The 18,948-nt window shown below is 49.1% G+C and overlaps 4 protein-coding genes across 11 annotated transcripts in view; 1 reads left to right on the top strand and 3 right to left on the bottom strand.

Moving 5' to 3' along the window:
* The window catches only part of LOC144141142 (uncharacterized), a 94,127-nt gene that overhangs the window by 6,141 nt on the left and 69,038 nt on the right, over nucleotides 1-18,948 (top strand). Inside the window, exon 1 of one of the 7 annotated variants that reach the window (XM_077672684.1) lies at nucleotides 11,907-12,017. The exons of 5 other annotated variants lie outside the window; for them this stretch is intronic. The gene's annotated coding sequence lies outside the window, so the exon portion shown is untranslated. Of the gene's footprint in view, nucleotides 1-11,906; nucleotides 12,018-18,948 lie in introns of those variants that run through there. One more of the 7 variants, XM_077672680.1, reaches the window with a different exon arrangement.
* On the bottom strand, nucleotides 1,704-3,266 carry LOC144141938 (uncharacterized). The gene has a single exon (XM_077673384.1). It carries the CDS (start codon nucleotides 3,091-3,093, stop codon nucleotides 1,750-1,752), a length of 1,344 nt encoding a protein of 447 aa, XP_077529510.1. The 5' UTR covers nucleotides 3,094-3,266; the 3' UTR covers nucleotides 1,704-1,749.
* LOC144141937 (uncharacterized) lies at nucleotides 4,766-7,396 on the bottom strand. The gene has a single exon (XM_077673383.1). The coding sequence runs from the start codon at nucleotides 7,394-7,396 to the stop codon at nucleotides 5,450-5,452; it is 1,947 nt and encodes a 648-aa protein (XP_077529509.1). The 3' UTR covers nucleotides 4,766-5,449.
* The window catches only part of LOC144141143 (uncharacterized), a 42,700-nt gene continuing 39,708 nt past the window's right edge, over nucleotides 15,957-18,948 (bottom strand). For both annotated transcript variants that reach the window (XM_077672686.1, XM_077672687.1), the window contains exon 5: nucleotides 15,957-17,319. In XM_077672686.1, the coding sequence (XP_077528812.1) occupies nucleotides 16,902-17,319 (418 nt within the window). In that variant the 3' untranslated portion in view covers nucleotides 15,957-16,901. The remainder of the gene's footprint in view (nucleotides 17,320-18,948) is intronic.

Below are 18,948 nucleotides of genomic sequence, written 5' to 3'. Positions count from 1 at the left end.
CGACCATGGCAGGCAGTCAATGTTCAAGGTTATTGCACGTGTGAGATACACCCGTTGTGAATAAAAATTACAAAGGTAAGGCAGTGACTTGGGAAAATTGGCTGTAATTCAGTTTTGAATCCCGGTACAATGGTCATAGTTACCAGAATTGTATCTTACAATAAATGACAACTTATTTGTTATTTTGACGTGTGGGCTTCTGAACATCTAATATTGTAGGAGCATTTCATTTAAGTAGATGTACAAGGCTAATAAAAGATACTTAACTTGGAAAAACGGTGCGCGGGCACAGAATCCTATCAGACTCAGTCTTAACCATTTAGGAATTATCAGATACCAATTCTTTAAGTTGACCATGGTTTTACGAGGTGAGAGGGTATCTGTCTCCTTAAAAATTGCTCTATCTAGAAAAAAGAATTCCGTTACGTGAAAGTTCACATATCCCAACATAACTGATTCTCCTCAAAGAATGATTGAGATGGATCTCCGATGAAATGACGGCCAAGAAAAGTGCGCCATCACTCTTTTCCTGCTCTTACCCACATTGAGGTCCACAATCGCTCTTTTGAAGAGGGACAGCTCTATTCCACCCACTTCTCTGTTACGTTAAATGTACGTGACTCTTTTTCTGTCCACCCAGATGACGATGACATTGCGACAAAATATTCCTTCCTGTGTACAACTAATGGCCTCCCAGTAAAAACTCCTCCGCAGATTAAGATGCGCACGCAATCATGCTTTTGTTTTCTTTTATTCTGTCAATATATTTGTCTTTTCTTTCACACGGGTGACGGCGGCATTTTGGCAAATGATTCTGAGCGATGTACAATCAAGCGCTTCAATGAAAAAAAAAACTTCGACTTACAGTATTGGTATGTGGAGGAAATTTTGCCGTCTGCGCTTATTCACTTTTATTCTCTTCGTTCAGTTTTGGCTGATCGCATTATATCCTGTTAAAGCTGCACAACTGCGTTATGTGCAAATGTACAATATTTATATAAGGACGGGATATTTAGAGATTAGGTTTCTTATATTACAAACCTTAGAATAAATAGTGCTATTCATTTGTACTTTTGTACATACCAAGGCTAGGCGGAATTCATTCATGAAACCTTTAACATTCGTGTTTCGTAAAGACGCAATGGTGTCATCGAAAAGTAGCCGTGTATCTGGCAAGTACCTCGGAATCCAGGCCGTTTTCAACCACAATGGAACCCAATTAAAAGAAGTTCTACGAAGGCTCAGGCACGGGCAACAAAATCCATTAGAAGTACCTTAGTGGTTGATCCTCGGAACACTAGAAACAAAGTGTTGCGTGTATTTAACTTACACTGCTTGTTGAAGTGAGAGACCCGCCGCGGTGGCTCAGTGGCTAAGGCGTTGCGCAGCTGAGCACGGGGTCGTGGGTTGGATTCCGGCCGCGGCGGCCGCTTTTCTGATAGAGGCGAAAAGCCAAAACACCCGTGTGTGCGAGATTTCGGCGCACGTTAAAGATCCCCAGGTGGTCAAAATTAATCCGGAGCCCTCCACTACGGAGTGACTCATAGCCTGCGTTGCGTCGGCGCGTTAAACCTTACAGTCAATTGTTGAAGTGAGAGACCAGCTTCTTTGCCTGCTCCAAGCCAAGTATTTTGCCGAGGGTCTCGGGCTTCGCCCTCACTAAGGCCTCGTCAGGCGACTTCAGAGAGAGAGAGAAACAACTTTATTGACAGTCCGGCATGGGATGGGGGGTGGGGTGAGACGGGCGTGCTAGACAGCCTGGGGCGGCAGCCTACTCATGCCAACCCGTGAGGGTGACGTTTTCGGCTGCTGTCTCGCCAGGATGTCCAGCACGTGCTGGACCACGTCTCTTTGGTCTCCAGGGTCTTGGCTTGTGATCTTGCTGCGCATGGCAGGAGGCATTGCTTCGTCTAGGCGGTCTGGGGGGGTGCAGTTCCAGAGCAAGTGTCTCTGGGTGGCTCTTGCTTGTTGACATTGTTGACAGATGTCTGTTGTATATACGGCGGGGCATATGTGTCGTGCCAGTACGGGTGTCCATATAGCCTGTGCTTGTATTTGTCGTAGTGTAGTAGCTTCCTTGCGGGTGAGGTCTCGATGGGGGGGTGGGAAGAGGCATCTATTTTTTCTGTACCACTGGAGAATGCCTCCGTAGGAGGCGATGGAGTATTCATCGTCATTGGACCGAGGTGCCGGGTGAATCGAGGGGCGGGGTGGGGACCCGCGGCTGGTTAGCGCGTGTGCCTCCATGTCTGCCTCTTCATTCCGGTTCGGTCCTGTGTCTAACTGCCCAGCGTGTGCGGGGAACCACTTGATGGTAATGTTGGGGCCTGATGATATTGTGGAGCATATTCTGGCAGTTGTATTATTGACGTTGTTTGTAGCGAAGTTGAGTATGGCCGTTTTCGAGTCGCTGAGGACCGTGCGGCATTTCGGAAGCGTAAGTGCCAGTGCAATGGCCAGCTCTTCGGCTTGTGTGGGTGTCTTGCACTGTATGCTTCCAGATGTTTGGAGTATCCCAGTGTCGGATGCGAGGACGGCTGCTACATACGTATCTGGTTGTTGGGGGTATTGTGCTATGTCCACGTAGTAGGCGTGTGGGTCTTTGACGTGCCACTTCGTAAGGGCCGTGGCTCTCGCCGACCGTCTCTCTTGATGAGCCTGTGGGTGCATGTGCATAGGTAAGGGGGGAATCCGTAGGCGTTGGGCGAGAGTCCGGGGTAGCGGAGTTGCTTTCTTTGGAGCCGTTGTAGGTGTATTGAGTCCGATTCTTTGTAGTATTGCTCGCCCTGTCCTGGTCTGGGACAGTCTGTGATACTGAGCTGTGCTTTGGGCTTCTGCGATTTCGTCTGTCGTATTATGTACTCCTAATGCGAGCATGCGGTCCGTATTGGTGTGGGCATATAGTCCCAGTGCTGTCTTGTAGGTTCGTCTGATCATTGCATCTATCTTTAGCTTTTCGGCCGCCTTCCAGTTGTGGAAGGATGCCACGTAAGCGATGTGACTTAGTGCAAAGGATTGGGTGAGTCTAAGTAGACTATCTTCTCTCATGCCTTGGTATCGCGTGGCCACTTTCCGGAGGAGTCGAGTGGCCATCGTGAGCTTGGCGTGGAGTTTCTGCACTGTGACGTTGTTGTGGTGCGAGCTTGTATGTGCAACCCGAGCACTCTGATCGTTGGGACTTGTGTTATCGGCATTCCGTCCTGGGTGACCACGTTGATGGGGGTGTGTTGTTTGGTTGGCCTTCTCGTTCCTGGTGGTGGGATCACTAGAAGTTCGGATTTTGTTGGCGAACATTTGAGTCCAGTGGGGCGTAGATGTTCTTCGACTGCAGTGACGGCTTCTTGGAGGGCTGCTTCTATCTGGCTGTCACTACCCCCTGTTGACCACAACGTAATGTCATCTGCATAGATCGTGTACCGGATGTTGCTAACTTGTTCGAGTCTTCTAGCTACGCCGATCATGACTATGTTAAACAGCAGAGGGGAGATTACGGAACCTTGTGGGGTGCCCGTGCTTCCCAGCTGCTTAGGTGGGAGTTGCAGTTCCCCTGCCACGAGCCTTGTGATTCGGTTGGTCAGGAAGTCCTTGATATACGCGAAAGTTCGCTGTCCCATATTGAGGTTGGACACTTGCTGAAGTATTGCCGAGTGGTGTACGTTGTCAAAGGCTCCTTGAAGATCTAGTCCGAGTACTGCTCTGTTGTCCAGGGTGGGGAATTTTCGATCAATGATTTCGTGCTTGAGAAGCAACATGGCGTCTTGGGTGCATAATTTGGCTCGAAATCCCAGCATCGTGTCTGGGTAGATGTCGGATTCTTCCAGGAACCGTTGCCAGCGATTGAGGAGTACGTGTTCGAGCACCTTTCCCACACAGGATGTTAGAGATATAGGCCTCAGGTTGTCAATGTGGGGTGGCTTGCCCGGTTTGGGGATGAGTACCGTTTTCGCAGTCTTCCATTGTTGCGGGAGCTTGCCCGTGCGCCAGCACTTGTTGAAGTATTTGGTTAGGGCTTCTATTGCTGTGTCGTTCAAATTTCGGAGCGCCTTGTTGGTAACTTGATCTGGGCCGGCCGCCGATTTACAGTTAATGGTTTGAAGCACTGCACGCACTTCCCATTCTTCTATATCGGCGTCTAAAAGGTCATTGGGTGCGCCTTCATAGTTTGGGAGAGGGTCTGGTGGTGTTGCAGGGAGGTACTTGGCGTCCAGGCGTCTTTGTACTTCGGCTTCTCCCAATTCTCGGACGGCTTTGTGGATGGTTCTGTTCAGCGTGTAATGTTGAGCGCCCTTGGTGGTCTGGTCGTTTAGTAGGTGGCGCAGGAGATTCCACGTTCTGCTTTTGTGAAGTTGGCCATCGGCCTCTTGACATACTGCGTGCCATTGTTGTCTGCAGAGGGTTGTGCTGTGTTGTTCTATGTCCCGGTTAAGTTGTGCTATGCGTTTTCGGAGTTTTCGGTTGTGGCGTTGGCGTTTCCACCGCTTCTTCAGGGAGTTGCGTGCTTCTAGGAGGTGCGCTAATCTACTGTCTATCATTGGAACCTCTTGCTCCGCTTCTAATGTCTGAGTTGCGTCCTTGGTTGTAGCGTTTAACAAGTTGGTCCATGCTTCTATGTCTTCGATGGTATCCGGTGTTCTCTCGTCTAGCTTTTTCCTGTATTCTTTCCAATCAGTGAGGTGCTGGCTCCATAGTTTCTGGGTAGCCGTGGCGATGGGTAGAGTAATTTCGAGTATACAATGGTCGCTACCTAGCGTTTCTCCAGTATTCCTCCAAGTGATACTTCGTGGTGCAGTGGGTGTTCTTATGAAGGCGAGATCTGGGTTGGTGTCTCGTTGTGCCGAAGTTCCATTTCGAGTAGGTGCGTTTGAGTCGTTTAACAATTGGTAGCCTGCATCCATGGTTTCATCATAGAGGCTGTGGCCTTTGGCTGTGGTATGGGTGTATCCCCAGGCTGTATGTTGTGCATTGAAGTCTCCGCATAATAGGGTGACGTTGGGGCCGGCAAGTTGTTGTGTTTTGTGGACGAGGGTGCGAAACTTCTGTTGGTAGTGCTTGGGGTTGCTGTATATGTTGATTATGAACGTGCTTTCTCGATGTCTTCGTTTCCCGGTTACTATTTCGACTGTGGTGTGCTCGATGGCGCCGTTAGGGAGGAGGTCGTGATCGATTGAGGTGAGATTCTTCTTGACCAAGGTACAGACCCCTTGCCCTGCCCCTTTTCCAACAGTTCGAGCGCTGGGTGGCTTCGCAAAGGATCGGTATCCTGGCAGGGTTGGTGGGGTTTCGCTGTGTGTTTCTTGGAGTATTATTACGTCTGGTCTCTTGGGGCTTTGCTGTATGTATTGCTGTAATGACGCCTTCTTCCCCTGAATGCCATTGGGATTCCATTGCCAGATGAGGAGGTAATGTGGTGTTGTGGCGTTGTGTCCTGGGTTAGGTGTGGCTGCTGATGCTATTCCGTCCATTGTTGAGGATGGATTGAGGCTTGTTGCGGGTGAGTTCCTGGCGTTGTTTGCGCTTTTATGAGCGATTCCAGCGTTGCCTGTATGTTCTGGATCATTGCCATCATTTGTTGGCATGTTTGTCCGAGAGCGTCGAGGCGTTGCTCCACCCCGTCGAGGCGTTCGCTGTTTGCTTTAACGGCCTGTTCGAGTCTGTCCTGGCGTTCTTCGAGGCTGTCTAGCCTTGCGTTGATTCTTCTTTCTCGTGCATTTTCGAGTGCCCTCTTCTTGGGTGCTGGTTCACTTGTCTTAACTGTGTTCAGCATTTCGGATTCTTTGCTGCTAGTGTCTGTGGCGATGGGGACTTGTGTATCCATGGCTGAGGTGCCGTTATTTTCGCTCTGTGCTGTAAGTCCTTGGTGGGGTGGCATTATCGGTACCGGAGTTATTTGTTGTTGCTTGGCGTTGAGGAGCTGGTCCAACTTGGCGTTTATGGCTTGTATATGGGCATCTTGTTCGGTGATGCGTCGCTTGAGCTGGTCGTTCTCCGCTCGCAGTGCTTGGATGGTAGAGTCCCTTTGTAGAACTTCGGCGTTGCGAGGATTATGGTGCGACGTTTGAGGGTTAATCACCTGGGCCCAGCTGATTCTTTCGCCTTGGCGTGGCTTGCTGCGGTTGGTTTCCATGTGTGGGTTGCGATTGGCGTCCGTGTTTCTGATACGGCTTGCTGAGCGACCTCTGCTCTTATCTCGCTGTCGTGAGCGACTGCGTCTCTCTGATATAGGTGGTTGTTGGCGTGTCTCATTCTGTTGTTGTTGCTGCTGCTGCGATTGTATGCGCAGCTGTGGGAAGTCTTGAGAAGAGAACGTTGGCCCTTGTTGTGCGGCATTTCTGCGCTCCCATCTGCGTTTCGTGACTACAAAGGGCACCTTGTACTTGTTTGTGCAGTCCATTTCGCCTGTAGGGTGTGGTCCATTGCATAGCCTGCAGTGGGGCCTGCACTGCATTGCGTGGTCCGCTGCTGGGTTGGGTGTGCCGCACGAAAAGCAGATTTTGGCTTCTGGTGTGGGGCATACATCAGCGCGGTGGCCAATTTTCCCGCATGTCCTGCATACGTCATAGTGCTGTCTGTATAATCCGCATTTGAGGAGCATGGAACCATATTTGACGTAGTTGGGGACTTTGGGGCCGGCGAACAGTACAATTACCGTGGTCGTGGTGCCAATTCGATGTGCCTCTAAGGCTAGGGGGTTCGTGGGGTTGACTATGTTATCTTGTAAGTCCTCGGCCGTGTCCTCGATTGCGATGCCTCGGATTACTCCTTTAACTGTCCCGTGGGGTGCAGTGCAATAAGCGCGCGTGTCGTAGTTGCGGCCCCCGATGTATAGGGAGCGTACATTTGCGTAGTGACGTGCTCTAGTGTCATCGGGGGTGCTGACCACGATGATATTCTGCATGGGGTTGGTGCAGATTGTATCTTCTCGCGCTTCAGTTCTGGGAATACTGGCCGCGGTGAGGACAGCGGACATTACGATGTTGGCTTCAATTCTCGCTAGGCAAAGGCCTCCTCTTGGGCGCATCACAATCTTGGTCTCTTCCCGCGGCAGAATGTGTGGCATGCGGGATGCTTTGGTGATTTTCGTTACCATGCGTTTGGTGTGGACTTCGTTAAAGTGCGGGGTTGTCGTGGCGTTTGGGGTAGTTTCATATTTCTGGGGCGTAGTAATTCTTTGGCTTACTTGTTTTCCCGTGATTTTCCATCCTTCGGTGTCGTTTGGATGTAGGTCGGTGCCTTGGACCACAATGGCGGTGCGTCCGGGGCTGCGATGAACTGCTTGGTCTTGCGGGGTGGTGGTAGTAGAATCACTGCCACTTGCACAACAGTCCATGTCTTCTGTTGCGAGGGCCGCAAAACGATTTTGAGGAACTGCGTTGGGCTGCGAGGTAGCGGTAGACATCTCCTGTGATGAGGATCCGGACGTTGAGCTGTCGTGTCGGGCCGGCCGGCCGGCGCTGATGTGCGCAGCGGCCGCACTCGTGCTAAGCCTAGGCGTGGTCCGTTAGGCCTAGCGTCGTGCGGGTGTAGAAGTACCAAAATTTAACGAAAAGTCCAGGTCCCCGGGCCACAAAAGGTGTCAAACGAGTCCGGGGATCGATGCGGACACTTTGGGGATGTATCCTCGTCGATTGAGAGTAATTTAGGCGGCGCAATTAGTAAAATCGGCGGAGCCCATGCGGAGCATGTCTGCTCAGCTCGGCGACCGGAGCGCCATCCTCCCAGGCGACTTCACGTTCGTTTCTTCAAAGGTCCGGTAGAGAGATCTTCGGCAACTGCCAGAAATATACGGAACAGTGTCCGCTATATCAGAGACAAGGCGATCTGGTCCCTCTGTCGCCGCCGCGGAAGTCGGTGTTTCAGGTTCCTGTAATTAGAATGGTGCCATAAGTTGTACGTTTGTCACTGTTTGTTCCCGAACTTAGGGCAATCATCGAACCCGTTAATCAAAACAACATGAGCTCCAGTCACCCGCGGGATTAATGCGGACTCACTGCCGCCCTAGGATCCACCCTAAATTTCAAGCAAAAACAGTTTCGTGACCTATTCAGTCATGCTTGCCCATCATAGATACACACGAGAACATTTCCCCCACCACATGCACAACTCATGCGACAACATTCCCCCACATGCCGCCAACCGCAGGCTCAATTCTGCTCGCTCCGAGACTAGCTAACATTGTACTACCCTAACTGCGCGCGATCATTGTCCGTATTCCACCATCAGATCAGCCCAACTTCACGCGTCCTGTGGGCACGCCAATCACTCCCTCCGAATGGCAAAATCTTATGCTTGATCACCACCTGCATTACCTCAGCCAAGGCAGGCCGCACGCATTTACCCAGCGCCATCCTTAAAATAACAGTACCACCCAAAGAACGACGCCGAATTGCCCCGGCTGATGCGCTGCACCCGTAAGAATAACGCCAGCGCTGTTGGCTATTTTACAATAAATTTTTTTTATCCGTCTCCTCTGTATACTGGTACACTACTGAATTCATCTGCCTGCACATGATACAGCCGACCTGACGCTTTTGAATGCCTTTATCATTCTGGCAGCGAAAAATCACAAAAGAGCTCATCCCCAAAATTTTATAGCGTTCAACGCCTAAAAGAATACCGTATTCCTGCTAGAAATGATTTATTATCGAGTAAACGAGCGTGTTCAATCACGATAACCTAAATGAAGCTCATAGTTGTTACCTTGCCAGTGATTTTGAAAGCTGAAGCTTAGCCATCCAATCTCGGGGTACATAAATACTGGTTCATGAGGAATTAATGTTCACTTCTGGTTCGACGATTTGTCAGAGCATCTATAAGGGTAACTGAAAAGACTAGAAAACTTGGCCTATTCATTTTAACCAGGAAAAAAGGGTACGTACCAAATGTACGTGTTCTTTTCATTTATGAGCCATTTGTTTGAACTATCGCTTTTTCTAATCTTTTTGAAGCATCTCGCTGGGCCAACCTGTCTTCGTCACCTCGTCAGCCCGGATTCAATTTCCAAAGCAGCTAGTGCAACATTGCGAGTCTGTTTATAATAGGTAAACTGCACCCAAAACACAAAAGAAAAACGTGAGCGATCGCACAGCTGTGCATGTGCGTTTTGACCCCTGTCATTTCATTTACTGCCGTTCCTGCCTCACACGCTTACCCACATTTGCTAAAAATGCGGAAAAGAACAGAAATCGGAGAGCCACATGAGGCAATGAGCCACTTATACCCCTGCCACACAGGCACTTTCCATCTGGATTGAAGCGAAGAGCGATTGACTTTTCGAGCGCGCACGACCCGTCGCCGCTGCTACATGCATACCTCCGCAAAACTGGAGGCCACTCACCCACACTGACTCAGAAAAAATAAATTTTTCCTAACGCATTCGCTTGCACTCACACTCACCTGCCGCCCTCACCATCCGCACTCACTTTCGCTCACGCTCACCACTCACCGGCACCACTAGCACTCACTCGCTCTCCCGTTCACCATTCTTCCTCGCCACTCACCCCTCTCCCACTCTCACCACTCTCCCTAATCACTCGCACTCGCCCTCACCCCTCTTCGCAACCACTCGCACGCGAGTTTGTGCAGCAATCCCGCCATGAATCATGACATGAAAGGGATCATTGCATTACGGCGTCAGAAGTCCATCCAAACCATCTTCCGAAATCAAAACGCCACCACAGAGTTAATTCCATGGTGCCCTATAGCCGGAGTGCATTGACGACATATCCCCGCAGCTAAAGCAGTCACGCCATTAAGAACCATCAGTGAGGGTGGCTCCTGCAATGAATAGCAAACAGCTAGTACCTGCGCAAGAGTAGCGCTCACCGGAGTGAGCCCCGCAAATCGCGCGAGTAGCGCGAGTGCACTCGTGAGTGGTGAGCGGGCCTCAGGCCGAGTGGCGCTTGCCCTCACGAGGGGTGAGTGTGGCTCGCCGCGAACGGGACCCACACTCACTCGCACTCGACAGCCCACAACGATGGCGAGGCTCACTCACCACTCACCCGTGAGTGATGAGTGGGGTGTGTGTGAGTGCACTCGTGAGTCAGCCTACCGACCTATGGCTACATTGCATGTTTTAATCTGGACTAGGAAGTTGCACCGGTTGGGCTCACGTGCGCCAGATGGCGCCAAAAATGTGTTTTGCGGCCGGCACCTCGTAACTTTGCGTGCTTGTAGGTATACGTCGCTATGTAAATGTTATCGCACGTATAATTGAGTTAGTTATTTGATAAAAGTTGTGACGTTAGTTGAAGTAGTCACCTTCTGTGCCATTAATGAGCTCGGACGAGAGTATCACCGTTCCGTTTTCGTTCCCTCCTCGACAATCTACAGCATCGAAAATGTGCTTTTGGTGGAGAGTACTGAAAGGTTGTGACGTAGACCCCAAACACCCCTCCCCCCCCCTCCCCCCACCCGCTTCGATGCGTTGTCTCACTGGAAACGCCGGTGCGGTAGGTTGAGTACCGGGTGTGGAAGAGACGTGTGTGGCATTGTGTCTTGCACCTGTGAGAGGAAAATTGAGGAGGAAAATTGAGTCAGTTTTTTTCATCGAGCGCTGGCGCATGGAGCCATGGGTCTCCAACCACCCACAACCTCGGGTACCGGAAGTCTCGGGTATGATTTACACTAAGGGCCTATTCATGATGTCAAAGTTCTTTGAGACTCCCAAACCAAGCAACTCGTGCACACTGCCATGAGTTGCGGTTCAAGGCCCCGAATACCTTGGGTGACGCAGGGACACTCACCTGTTGTTACATTGGCTCCCTGGAGAGTCTCAGTCAGATCTTTACCGCTGCGTGCGTTCCTGCACCAATTCGTAGGCTAGTCTGTGGTTGCAGAAATCCCTTGTGCAACCGTACAGGGAACCCGTTATATCTTGCGAGTCCCGAGCGGGCGACTGATACAGTATTCGCAGTTACCAACGGATCGGGCGGTGGGCGTTGCCCAGTCACACTTAAGAAGAGGGTAGGGGTTGCAAATGGCGCCAACCATCCACCGGGTGGTTGGCGCCATGTGCAACCTCTACCTCCATAGACTTGACCCGCAAGCCCCAACACACTGGTAGGCAACGGTAAAAATTGGCCGCGTATCTGCTCCTTTCGTTGCAAATGTCGTCAAAAGACCATAGTCTTTATCGACTTTTGCCAAGTAAATGCCTCCCTTCACTTTACCGCTCACCTATCATGTTGTTCCTCTTGCGTCGCACTCCTCTTAAGGTAAAGACGCCAAAGGTTTGCTTAAATCATTTTAAAATTCCCGCGTTCCACTGCTCCAAACCGGGTGTCTCGATGCCAACGCTGCCGTACGGCGAAGACGCGCGTGAATCGAGGCGCCCTACTTCAACGTTTATAGAACCGCGTTTCCCTAATCCACGTGCGTTGCAAGCAGAACGTGGAACCCATCTAGTGGAACCTTTCGTAACTGTTGCCGGTTGATTTCTTAAAATGGCGCCAGAAGCTATAGTGGCGCGGGAGACAGCAGGCGACGGCGAAGTGAATTTTTTTTCTCGTGTTGATGAAGTATTTAATTTCGCTAAAGTCAAGCATGTATGATTTTTTATAAAGGAACTCTGCAAACATCACTTCTGTATTGGTTTGTTGTCTTATATTTGCGTAATGTCTTGTTCTTCTTCAAAAATGTTGACAGGTCTGAACATTACACCGGACTTAGACGGGTAGATTTAGCTGTGACTATACAAGACTATTGCGCGGGCATTGTTTTACTTTGGCCGGGTGGATGAATCGAGTCACAGACAGACAGACGGACAGACAGACAGACATACAGACAGACCAAAATTTCTGGGTTTAAGTAGCACAAGAAAGACTAACGTCTTTAATAGCACCCACTGCCCCCCAGGTGTACGTAGCAAGCACGCCGACAGTCATGTTACCGCGCCTTTTCCTCTACAGTGTGACGCGTCCAAGGCATTTTGGTTGGGCTGACCGATCTCTGGTGTACTGCCCGGGCCGGAGATGTTTCTGCGGACTGTCTCCGACACAAAGCCCGCCCGCTAGTTAGCAGTGAGTACATCAAACTATGTAGCTTTTAAATGCATAGCATTTTAGTAACTCACAATGTCATGCGGCGTTGGCGTGCGCTGTCGTAGTCCGCATGCGCGCCTTGTCGTAGTCCGCATGCGCGCCCTGTCGTAGTCCGCAGGCGCGCCTTGTCGTAGTCCGCAGCCAGGAAGAAATAACAGTTTCCGGCGCCCGGTTTCGAACCCATGACGCCGCGGGCGGAACGCAAGGTGCCCGGCGCACAACCGACCGAGCCACGAAACCGACACAGATTTCAATGCACCGAACGCGCCTTATATCCTTCACTCATTTCTCGTTTGTTTCGAAAGCGCCACAAGTTGTCCCGCGCTTCCAAAAGATGGCGACACGGGTCCCGCGATCAAGAGATACGACTTGCCGGCGCACCCCCTCGGAAATGCTGTGCATTTGATCGTGCCCCTCGCGAGGGGGATGTCTTTTTTTAGGCTCACCTACACTGCGAAAACTGGCCGTCACTTTGACGTCGGAGTGACCGTGATTTTTGACAAGGAGTCGACGTAAATGGTAAAGACTGTTATTTTGCCGTCAATTCGATGGGAGTGGGGATAGATACAAGGAGCGAAAGGAAACAGACAAACTGATTTCGGTAATATAGTACTCTGATTGGCCGCCCCAGGCGGCTGTCACCAGTGGTGCCTTTTCTTTTTTCTCTTGTTTCTCGCCGGCTTGACGAATGCTTTCTTTGTAGGAGATCTTTCCCAGAGACGCCGCCGCTTACTTGCGGGCGGGGGAAGTTGGGGCCTTTCCAAGGACACTTCCTTTGTCTCCCGTCACCGTCGCCGCCGTCCGCACGGTCGGGGGAAGGAGGGCGGAAGAGACACTTTCCTTTGTTTGCGAAAAGCGTTTGGGTTGCCCTCCTTTCACGTGTCGGGCGCTCACACAAACTTCTTCGAAACTGCGACCGAGCACACGTTTCTTTTCTCGTCCCCTTCACCAGCCCCGAGGCACGCATACACGAGCGCTCGGCATTTCCTTGGTTGTTTTAACTTGCGGGCGGTCGTCGCAATGTTGGCCAATCTCCCAAAGCAGGCATGCCTGGCTTCACAAACGTGTGCCGGGGACGCTGGGCAGCCGTCGCGAGGCAGACACACACGAGCGCTAGACATTTTCTTTGTTTTTTAACTGCCCGGTGGTCGCCGCGAGGATGTACCCACGTGGCCGCACTCGGCGTTTTCTTGCTATTTTTAACTGACAGAAAAAATTACGATCTGCTAAACAGTTTCGCTGTTAATAAAAAGCAAGCAAAGAGACCTGGAGTGTTATGGTGCTGAATTGTTTTTAGGAAGTCATTTCCCACAGTAATTTCCAATTCATTTTCATTGTGATGTGTCCGTGCACTCTTTGAAAACTTTTGTTGCTTTAAAAAAATAATTTAACTGTCATAACCAAGTTTTTGAGTTGAGGAAGTCGCGTAATTGCTTCCCGAAGTTGATTTAGTTTGCTTATTGCGATCAGTGCCGTTATGCAATTGCTGACAATGCATGGAGCTCCAAATAACTGTCATGCAAACTTATCCTAGATATAAATTGGAACCGTTTATATTAACTTCCAATGTGATGCGTGCGTACACTCATTGAAATTTTTTTGTTGCCCTAAGAAAATACATGAAGTGTCATAATCGAGTGTTTTTACTTCGGGTAGAAATGTTTTTCAAGTTACTTTGATTAGACTTGTGCCTGCACGAGGAAACTTGAGAAGCACAATCACTTGAAATAACTGCAAATTTCATTGAGAAACTGGTAATCAGTAACGCATACGATATGATTATGCCGACTGTCTAATCTACAAGTTGCCTTGCCGCTTGATTTGGGTTTTATACTTCTCATTGTGCAGAAATTATTTAATGCGTGCGCATTAACTAATTTTGTTTAATTGCATGTATACAGCAGAAATCAGGTGGCGAGGCAACTCATAGAATAGGCATTGGCCACAAAAACTGGCAGTAACCCAAACATGTGCACGAAAATAGCATAGTGTCCACGCCCAAGCATTATCATGGCATTATGGTTTGCCAAGCATTGTCCGAAATTACCTTTCCAGAAGTTGGGAAATTGTCAGCTTGTCATCATCATCACCAGCCTGTCTACGCCCACTGCAGGGCAAAGGCCTCTCCCATTATTATCCAATTACCTCCGTCCTGTGCCAACTGTGACCAATTTATCCCCGCAAACTTCTTGATCTCATCTGCCCATCTAACTTTCTGCCGCCCCCTGCAGCGTTTGCCTTCTCTAGGGATCCACTCTCTTACCCTTAATGACCAGCGGTTATCTTGCCTTCGCATTACATGCCCTGCCCACGTCTATTTCTTCTTCTTAATTTCTACTAATATGTCTTTAACACCAGTTTGCTCCCTGACCCACTCCGCTCTCTTCTTGTCCCTTAATGTTACACCTATCATTTTCCGCTCCATTGCCCGCTGAGTCGTTCTCAATTTAAGTTGAACCCTCTTAGTGAGCCTCCAAGTTTCTGCCCCGTAGGTGAGTACCGGTAAGATGCAGCTGTCATACACTTTCTTTTTCAACGACAATGGTAGGCTGCTATTCATTATCTGATAATGTCTGCCATATGCACCCCACCCCATTCTGATTCTTCTAATTATCTCTGCCTCATGGTTGGGATCTGGGGTCACAACTTGGCCTAAGTATATATATTCGCTTACCACTTCCACTGCCTCGCCATCTATCTCAAACTGCTGTGCTGTCCCGAAGTTATTGATCATTACTTTAGTTTTCTGCATATTAATTTTCAGGCCCACGGTTCTACTCTGTTCGCCCAGTGCGGAAAGCATGCTTTGCAATTCGTCCCCCGAGTTACTTAGCAAGGCAACGTCATCAGCAAATCTGAGGTTACTGAGGTATTCTCCATTAACCCTTACTCCCACCTGTTCCCAATCCAACGTTCTGAATACTTCTTGTAAGCATGCTGTGAATAACATTGGAGAGATTGTGTCTCCTTGTCTGACACCCTTCCTTATAGGTATTTTACTGCTCTCCTTATGGAGGATGATGGTAGCTGTAGACCCATTATAGATATCCTCTAGTATTCTTACATAATACTCATCTACCCCCTGGTTCCGTAATGCCTGAATGACTGCTACGGTTTCGACCGAGTCAAATGCTTTCTCATAATCTATGAAGGCTATATATAGGGGTTGAGTATACTCAGCGCACTTCTCTATCACCTGATTGATCGTCAGCTTGTAACCTTGTCAGCTTGTCAGCTTGTAACCTTTCCAAAATGCCCGCTAATAATGGCCGCCGACGTATTGCCAAGCTCGGACACATTGGCCACTAATGATTTGCAGTGCTTGGACTTGGCACTTTCTCCTGCTCGGGTCGCCCTTTCTACGTTTCAGGACAATAACATACATATCAACACATGTCCACACAAAACACAGCTACCCTCTATCCATCTAGTCTCTACGATCCCCTTCACTGCCAAGTTCAGGGCACACGGTAGTATATTGCTTGGTAATGCCAACCAAACCCAGAGCATCCTGCCATCCCCAACTGCTCACGCGAGCAGTGGGTGAGTGCGCTGGCCAGCTCTTGCCCTAAAACGAAACAGACGACGAGCCAGGACACCCCCATGAGTAGCCGCTGATTCGAACGCCAGCGGCTCCCACGCCATGGGTCATGATCATCTGTGTGATAATCCGGTACGACTTCTCTAGCCGCGAGTAATTCTTTGTGGTGAAATTTACTTCGACGTCCCTTCATTACAGTCATTCGTAGCATCTACCACACCGCCTGAGCTGTAGAACAGCTAATGAACAGGGAGATTGAATATGATCATTTCGTCGTAAAGAGTAAGGTAAGATGGCGGCTGTGAGCTTGTTTATTTAAGGCTGTGAATTAGGGCCACAACAAAATAAAGGAAGGCAATGGCTATAGGGAAGCCACTTTGTAAGATTTTATTGAACTCCCAAGTTGTAAACATTTCTTGCACACTGAACCAATAATTATATTTATCTATAATGATTTTCGGTAGCATTTTTATTGAACTTTGTGCACAACCGCCGGCGAATACCGAAAGCGGGCGGTTTCTTGGCTAAAAAACCCAAGCCAACCACCAACAAGGTTTTATAGTTACCTCCTTATGGCACATGCGCACACACTAAAACTAGCTATTTCTGCGCACGCCGCCTTTATTCAGCCGACGCGCTCTACGCCACGCAAGAGCGAAACACAAAACAGGAAATTCACTTCTACATTACTAAACACCGCAACAAAAACACGGACTATAGCTGAGGTACACAGGACGAGCGCTGACTTCCAACTGATCTTTTATTGAAAAAAACACATATTTATACCCCACACACCTACACACACGTGCCATAAATGCACACAACAAAACAAGCAATTCATCACGGTGGTGCTATGACGCGCCACACACGCTCTAAAAATTCCCATTAGAATACACGCACTTGAAATGATAAAAACCCTCTCAAGCCATGACACACGTGTTGCGCCCCTAGATTACTTTCTATGTTGCGTTCCTTCCCCCTTGTAAAAAATCAAGTTCCTTGGGTGACAGAGCAACCGAAGGTACGCTGACGCAATTTTCCCCCAACCTAGCAATTTTCGCTGCCTCCACTATCTCCCTTGTCATCTGGTCACTATGGCGCTGAATGACTTCGCATTTTTCGAACATGGGAATGCACTTTCCGGTGGCGCCTTTGCAATCTCGGCAGTGAATGCCTAACTGCCCCTTGACACTTGTTGGTACGTTGTTGCTATGCTCCCGGAGCCTTGTATTAAGACACCTATAGCTATAGTCCGTGTTTTTGTTGCGCTGTTTAGTAATGATGGATAACCAACTCGCCCAATACTGCACTTTGCTTCACTTCTACAATATAGGGCATCGTATCGACAGTGACTCAGGCGGGTTCCGCTCACGTCGGCCCAACTCACGTCTCATCTCATCCATACGATCTTCGCTGGCTTGTAAGGCGTCATTTACTTTGCGTGTAAGCTCCTTGACCACCTCGTTGTTCATTCTCTGCGTACTCTCCATCCACGCCTGCGTCTTCGCTGCCTGCTCCTGGTGCCTCTGTTCCATGGCAACAATACTTCCACCCATCCTGTCCAAAAGATCCCGCTGGAGCTCCATTTGCGAGGTAAGCTTATCGTTGGTGTTGTTCACTGTGGTCATAATGTTGCTGGTCATTCTTTCCAACGCATTTTCCATGCGGGTCTGCAGCGTATCCATCATTTTCCTGTTATTCTCTCCCTCCGATATCTGAACCGCCAGGAACATCTGGAACCTACAAGAGAAGCGAACACAAGGAAATAAGATGCTCATGACTTGTGATCGGTTCTTTTCCGGAACGCTGTCGAAAAAACTTTCGCATGGTTCTGGTGAATACAGTTAAACAATGTGCATGCAATGGGGGTGGAAAAGCAGTAAAACGTGACTCCGAAGCAAAATTATTTTACCGACGAGATGTAACAATCATAGAGCTTCATACCAATATATACTTCAAGGGAAATCTGGCGCGGCAGTTTCGAGCCGTCATGGGTGCCGTCACTTAAGCTAGCGACTTTGCTCGCGTACATGGCTTGGTTACCCACATGTAAAACACATGACTTGTTTTTGCCGCAAAGCCAAAATTAACAAGAAAAGGGAAACATTTCTCTTTTTAATTTATAAAATAATCGCTGGCAAATTTTTCTGGAGCTTTATTTTTATGTTAACAAAAAAATTGACTAATATTTTACACTAATATTGTTGCTTTTTCGCAGCCAGAGTCACCTTTCCAGCCTGTTCATGAGCCATGCCAAGCATAAGTGAAACGTGCCTACCAGGTACATGACGGAACTCTCGCTGAAGCGTGGCTTCCCTTGATGGTGACACCAAATTTCCCTGTAGTATATACTAGTATGAAACTATAATAACAATTGCATAAAAGTTGGTATTTCTGGCTTTAGGACAACGGTATCAGGCATGAGTCCGCTCACAATGATCACGAGAACTAACTTCACAATGCGCTGTGCTGCTCAGTGAAAAGATGCAGGTATGTTACAGGCTATGTTGGCTGTTTTTCAGATTGGAGGAAAAAAATGAAAACGGTCTTCTGTAGAAATTTTGGCGCACTTTGAAGAAGCGAACGCGCAGTCGATCTGTAGGCGTCCGTTGCTCGCGTAACATCCTAGGTGGTTGCCCCAGAGTAAAAGCTAGATAAATTTGAATATCTATCACTAAATAAAATGCCCACGATTTATCCATCCAGTGATAGACTCTATGTTTCAGAGGCCACAATTTTTGTTTTGCAGAGAGCCGAGCGTTAGAGTTCAGGTTTTCTCTTAAACGCCTTGAATTCGTTCAGTTACCAGAACTGTTTGCGAAGCAGAGTAGAACGCTCTGACAGCCTTAGTAAAACCTGCAAACAAGCCGACACGTAGTGTTTATGGGTTACATGAGACGTTTATTCAAACTGTCATCTCCGCTTCCCTAATCTCCCGATATCGTCACAGAATCTGAGACCTATTTTTAATTAAAGTCGTTCATTCGTTCATTCCGAAAAGTTAAAATCTCGTGCTTAATTTACCTTGTTTAAAAATGTTGGGGTATTTTATGCAGCGCAGGGATTTTTGGCGCTCGCACGACAGACGTGCGTCATGCTCGCGAGTGTATTTGTAGGGGAGCCGACACAGCCGAGCAAGGCAAGAGTGCCAGGTGTGCCAGAGCACCCAGCCCAAATTCGCTTCGTCTGGCTACGCACAATGGCGGGGCCGATTCGCTCCTCTGTCAAACCGCCTGCGGCAGTTGTGCCCCAACGTGCCGGCGCCGCAGAGTCGCCTCTCCTTTTCCCTTCTGAACGGCTTGGCCGAATCATGCCTCGGGCGACCGCCCACAGCAGAAGCGCAGCGACATGCCTTCCTTTTCCCTGCAA

Source organism: Haemaphysalis longicornis, unplaced genomic scaffold (genome assembly GCF_048455015.1).
Source record: "Haemaphysalis longicornis isolate Haplotype H1 unplaced genomic scaffold, Haemaphysalis longicornis Haplotype H1 scaffold_6, whole genome shotgun sequence".
Classification (NCBI taxonomy): domain Eukaryota; kingdom Metazoa; phylum Arthropoda; class Arachnida; order Ixodida; family Ixodidae; genus Haemaphysalis; species Haemaphysalis longicornis.
The sequence above is the reverse complement of the archived record's forward strand: the minus strand, read 5'-3'. Positions and strand labels throughout refer to the sequence as shown.

What these genes read in the sequence shown, in the direction of transcription:
- LOC144141938 (XM_077673384.1), bottom strand. Translation starts at nt 3,093, where the DNA reads ATGGCCACTCGACTCCTCCGGAAAGTGGCCACGCGATACCAAGGCATG.
- LOC144141937 (XM_077673383.1), bottom strand. Translation starts at nt 7,396, where the DNA reads ATGTCTACCGCTACCTCGCAGCCCAACGCAGTTCCTCAAAATCGTTTT.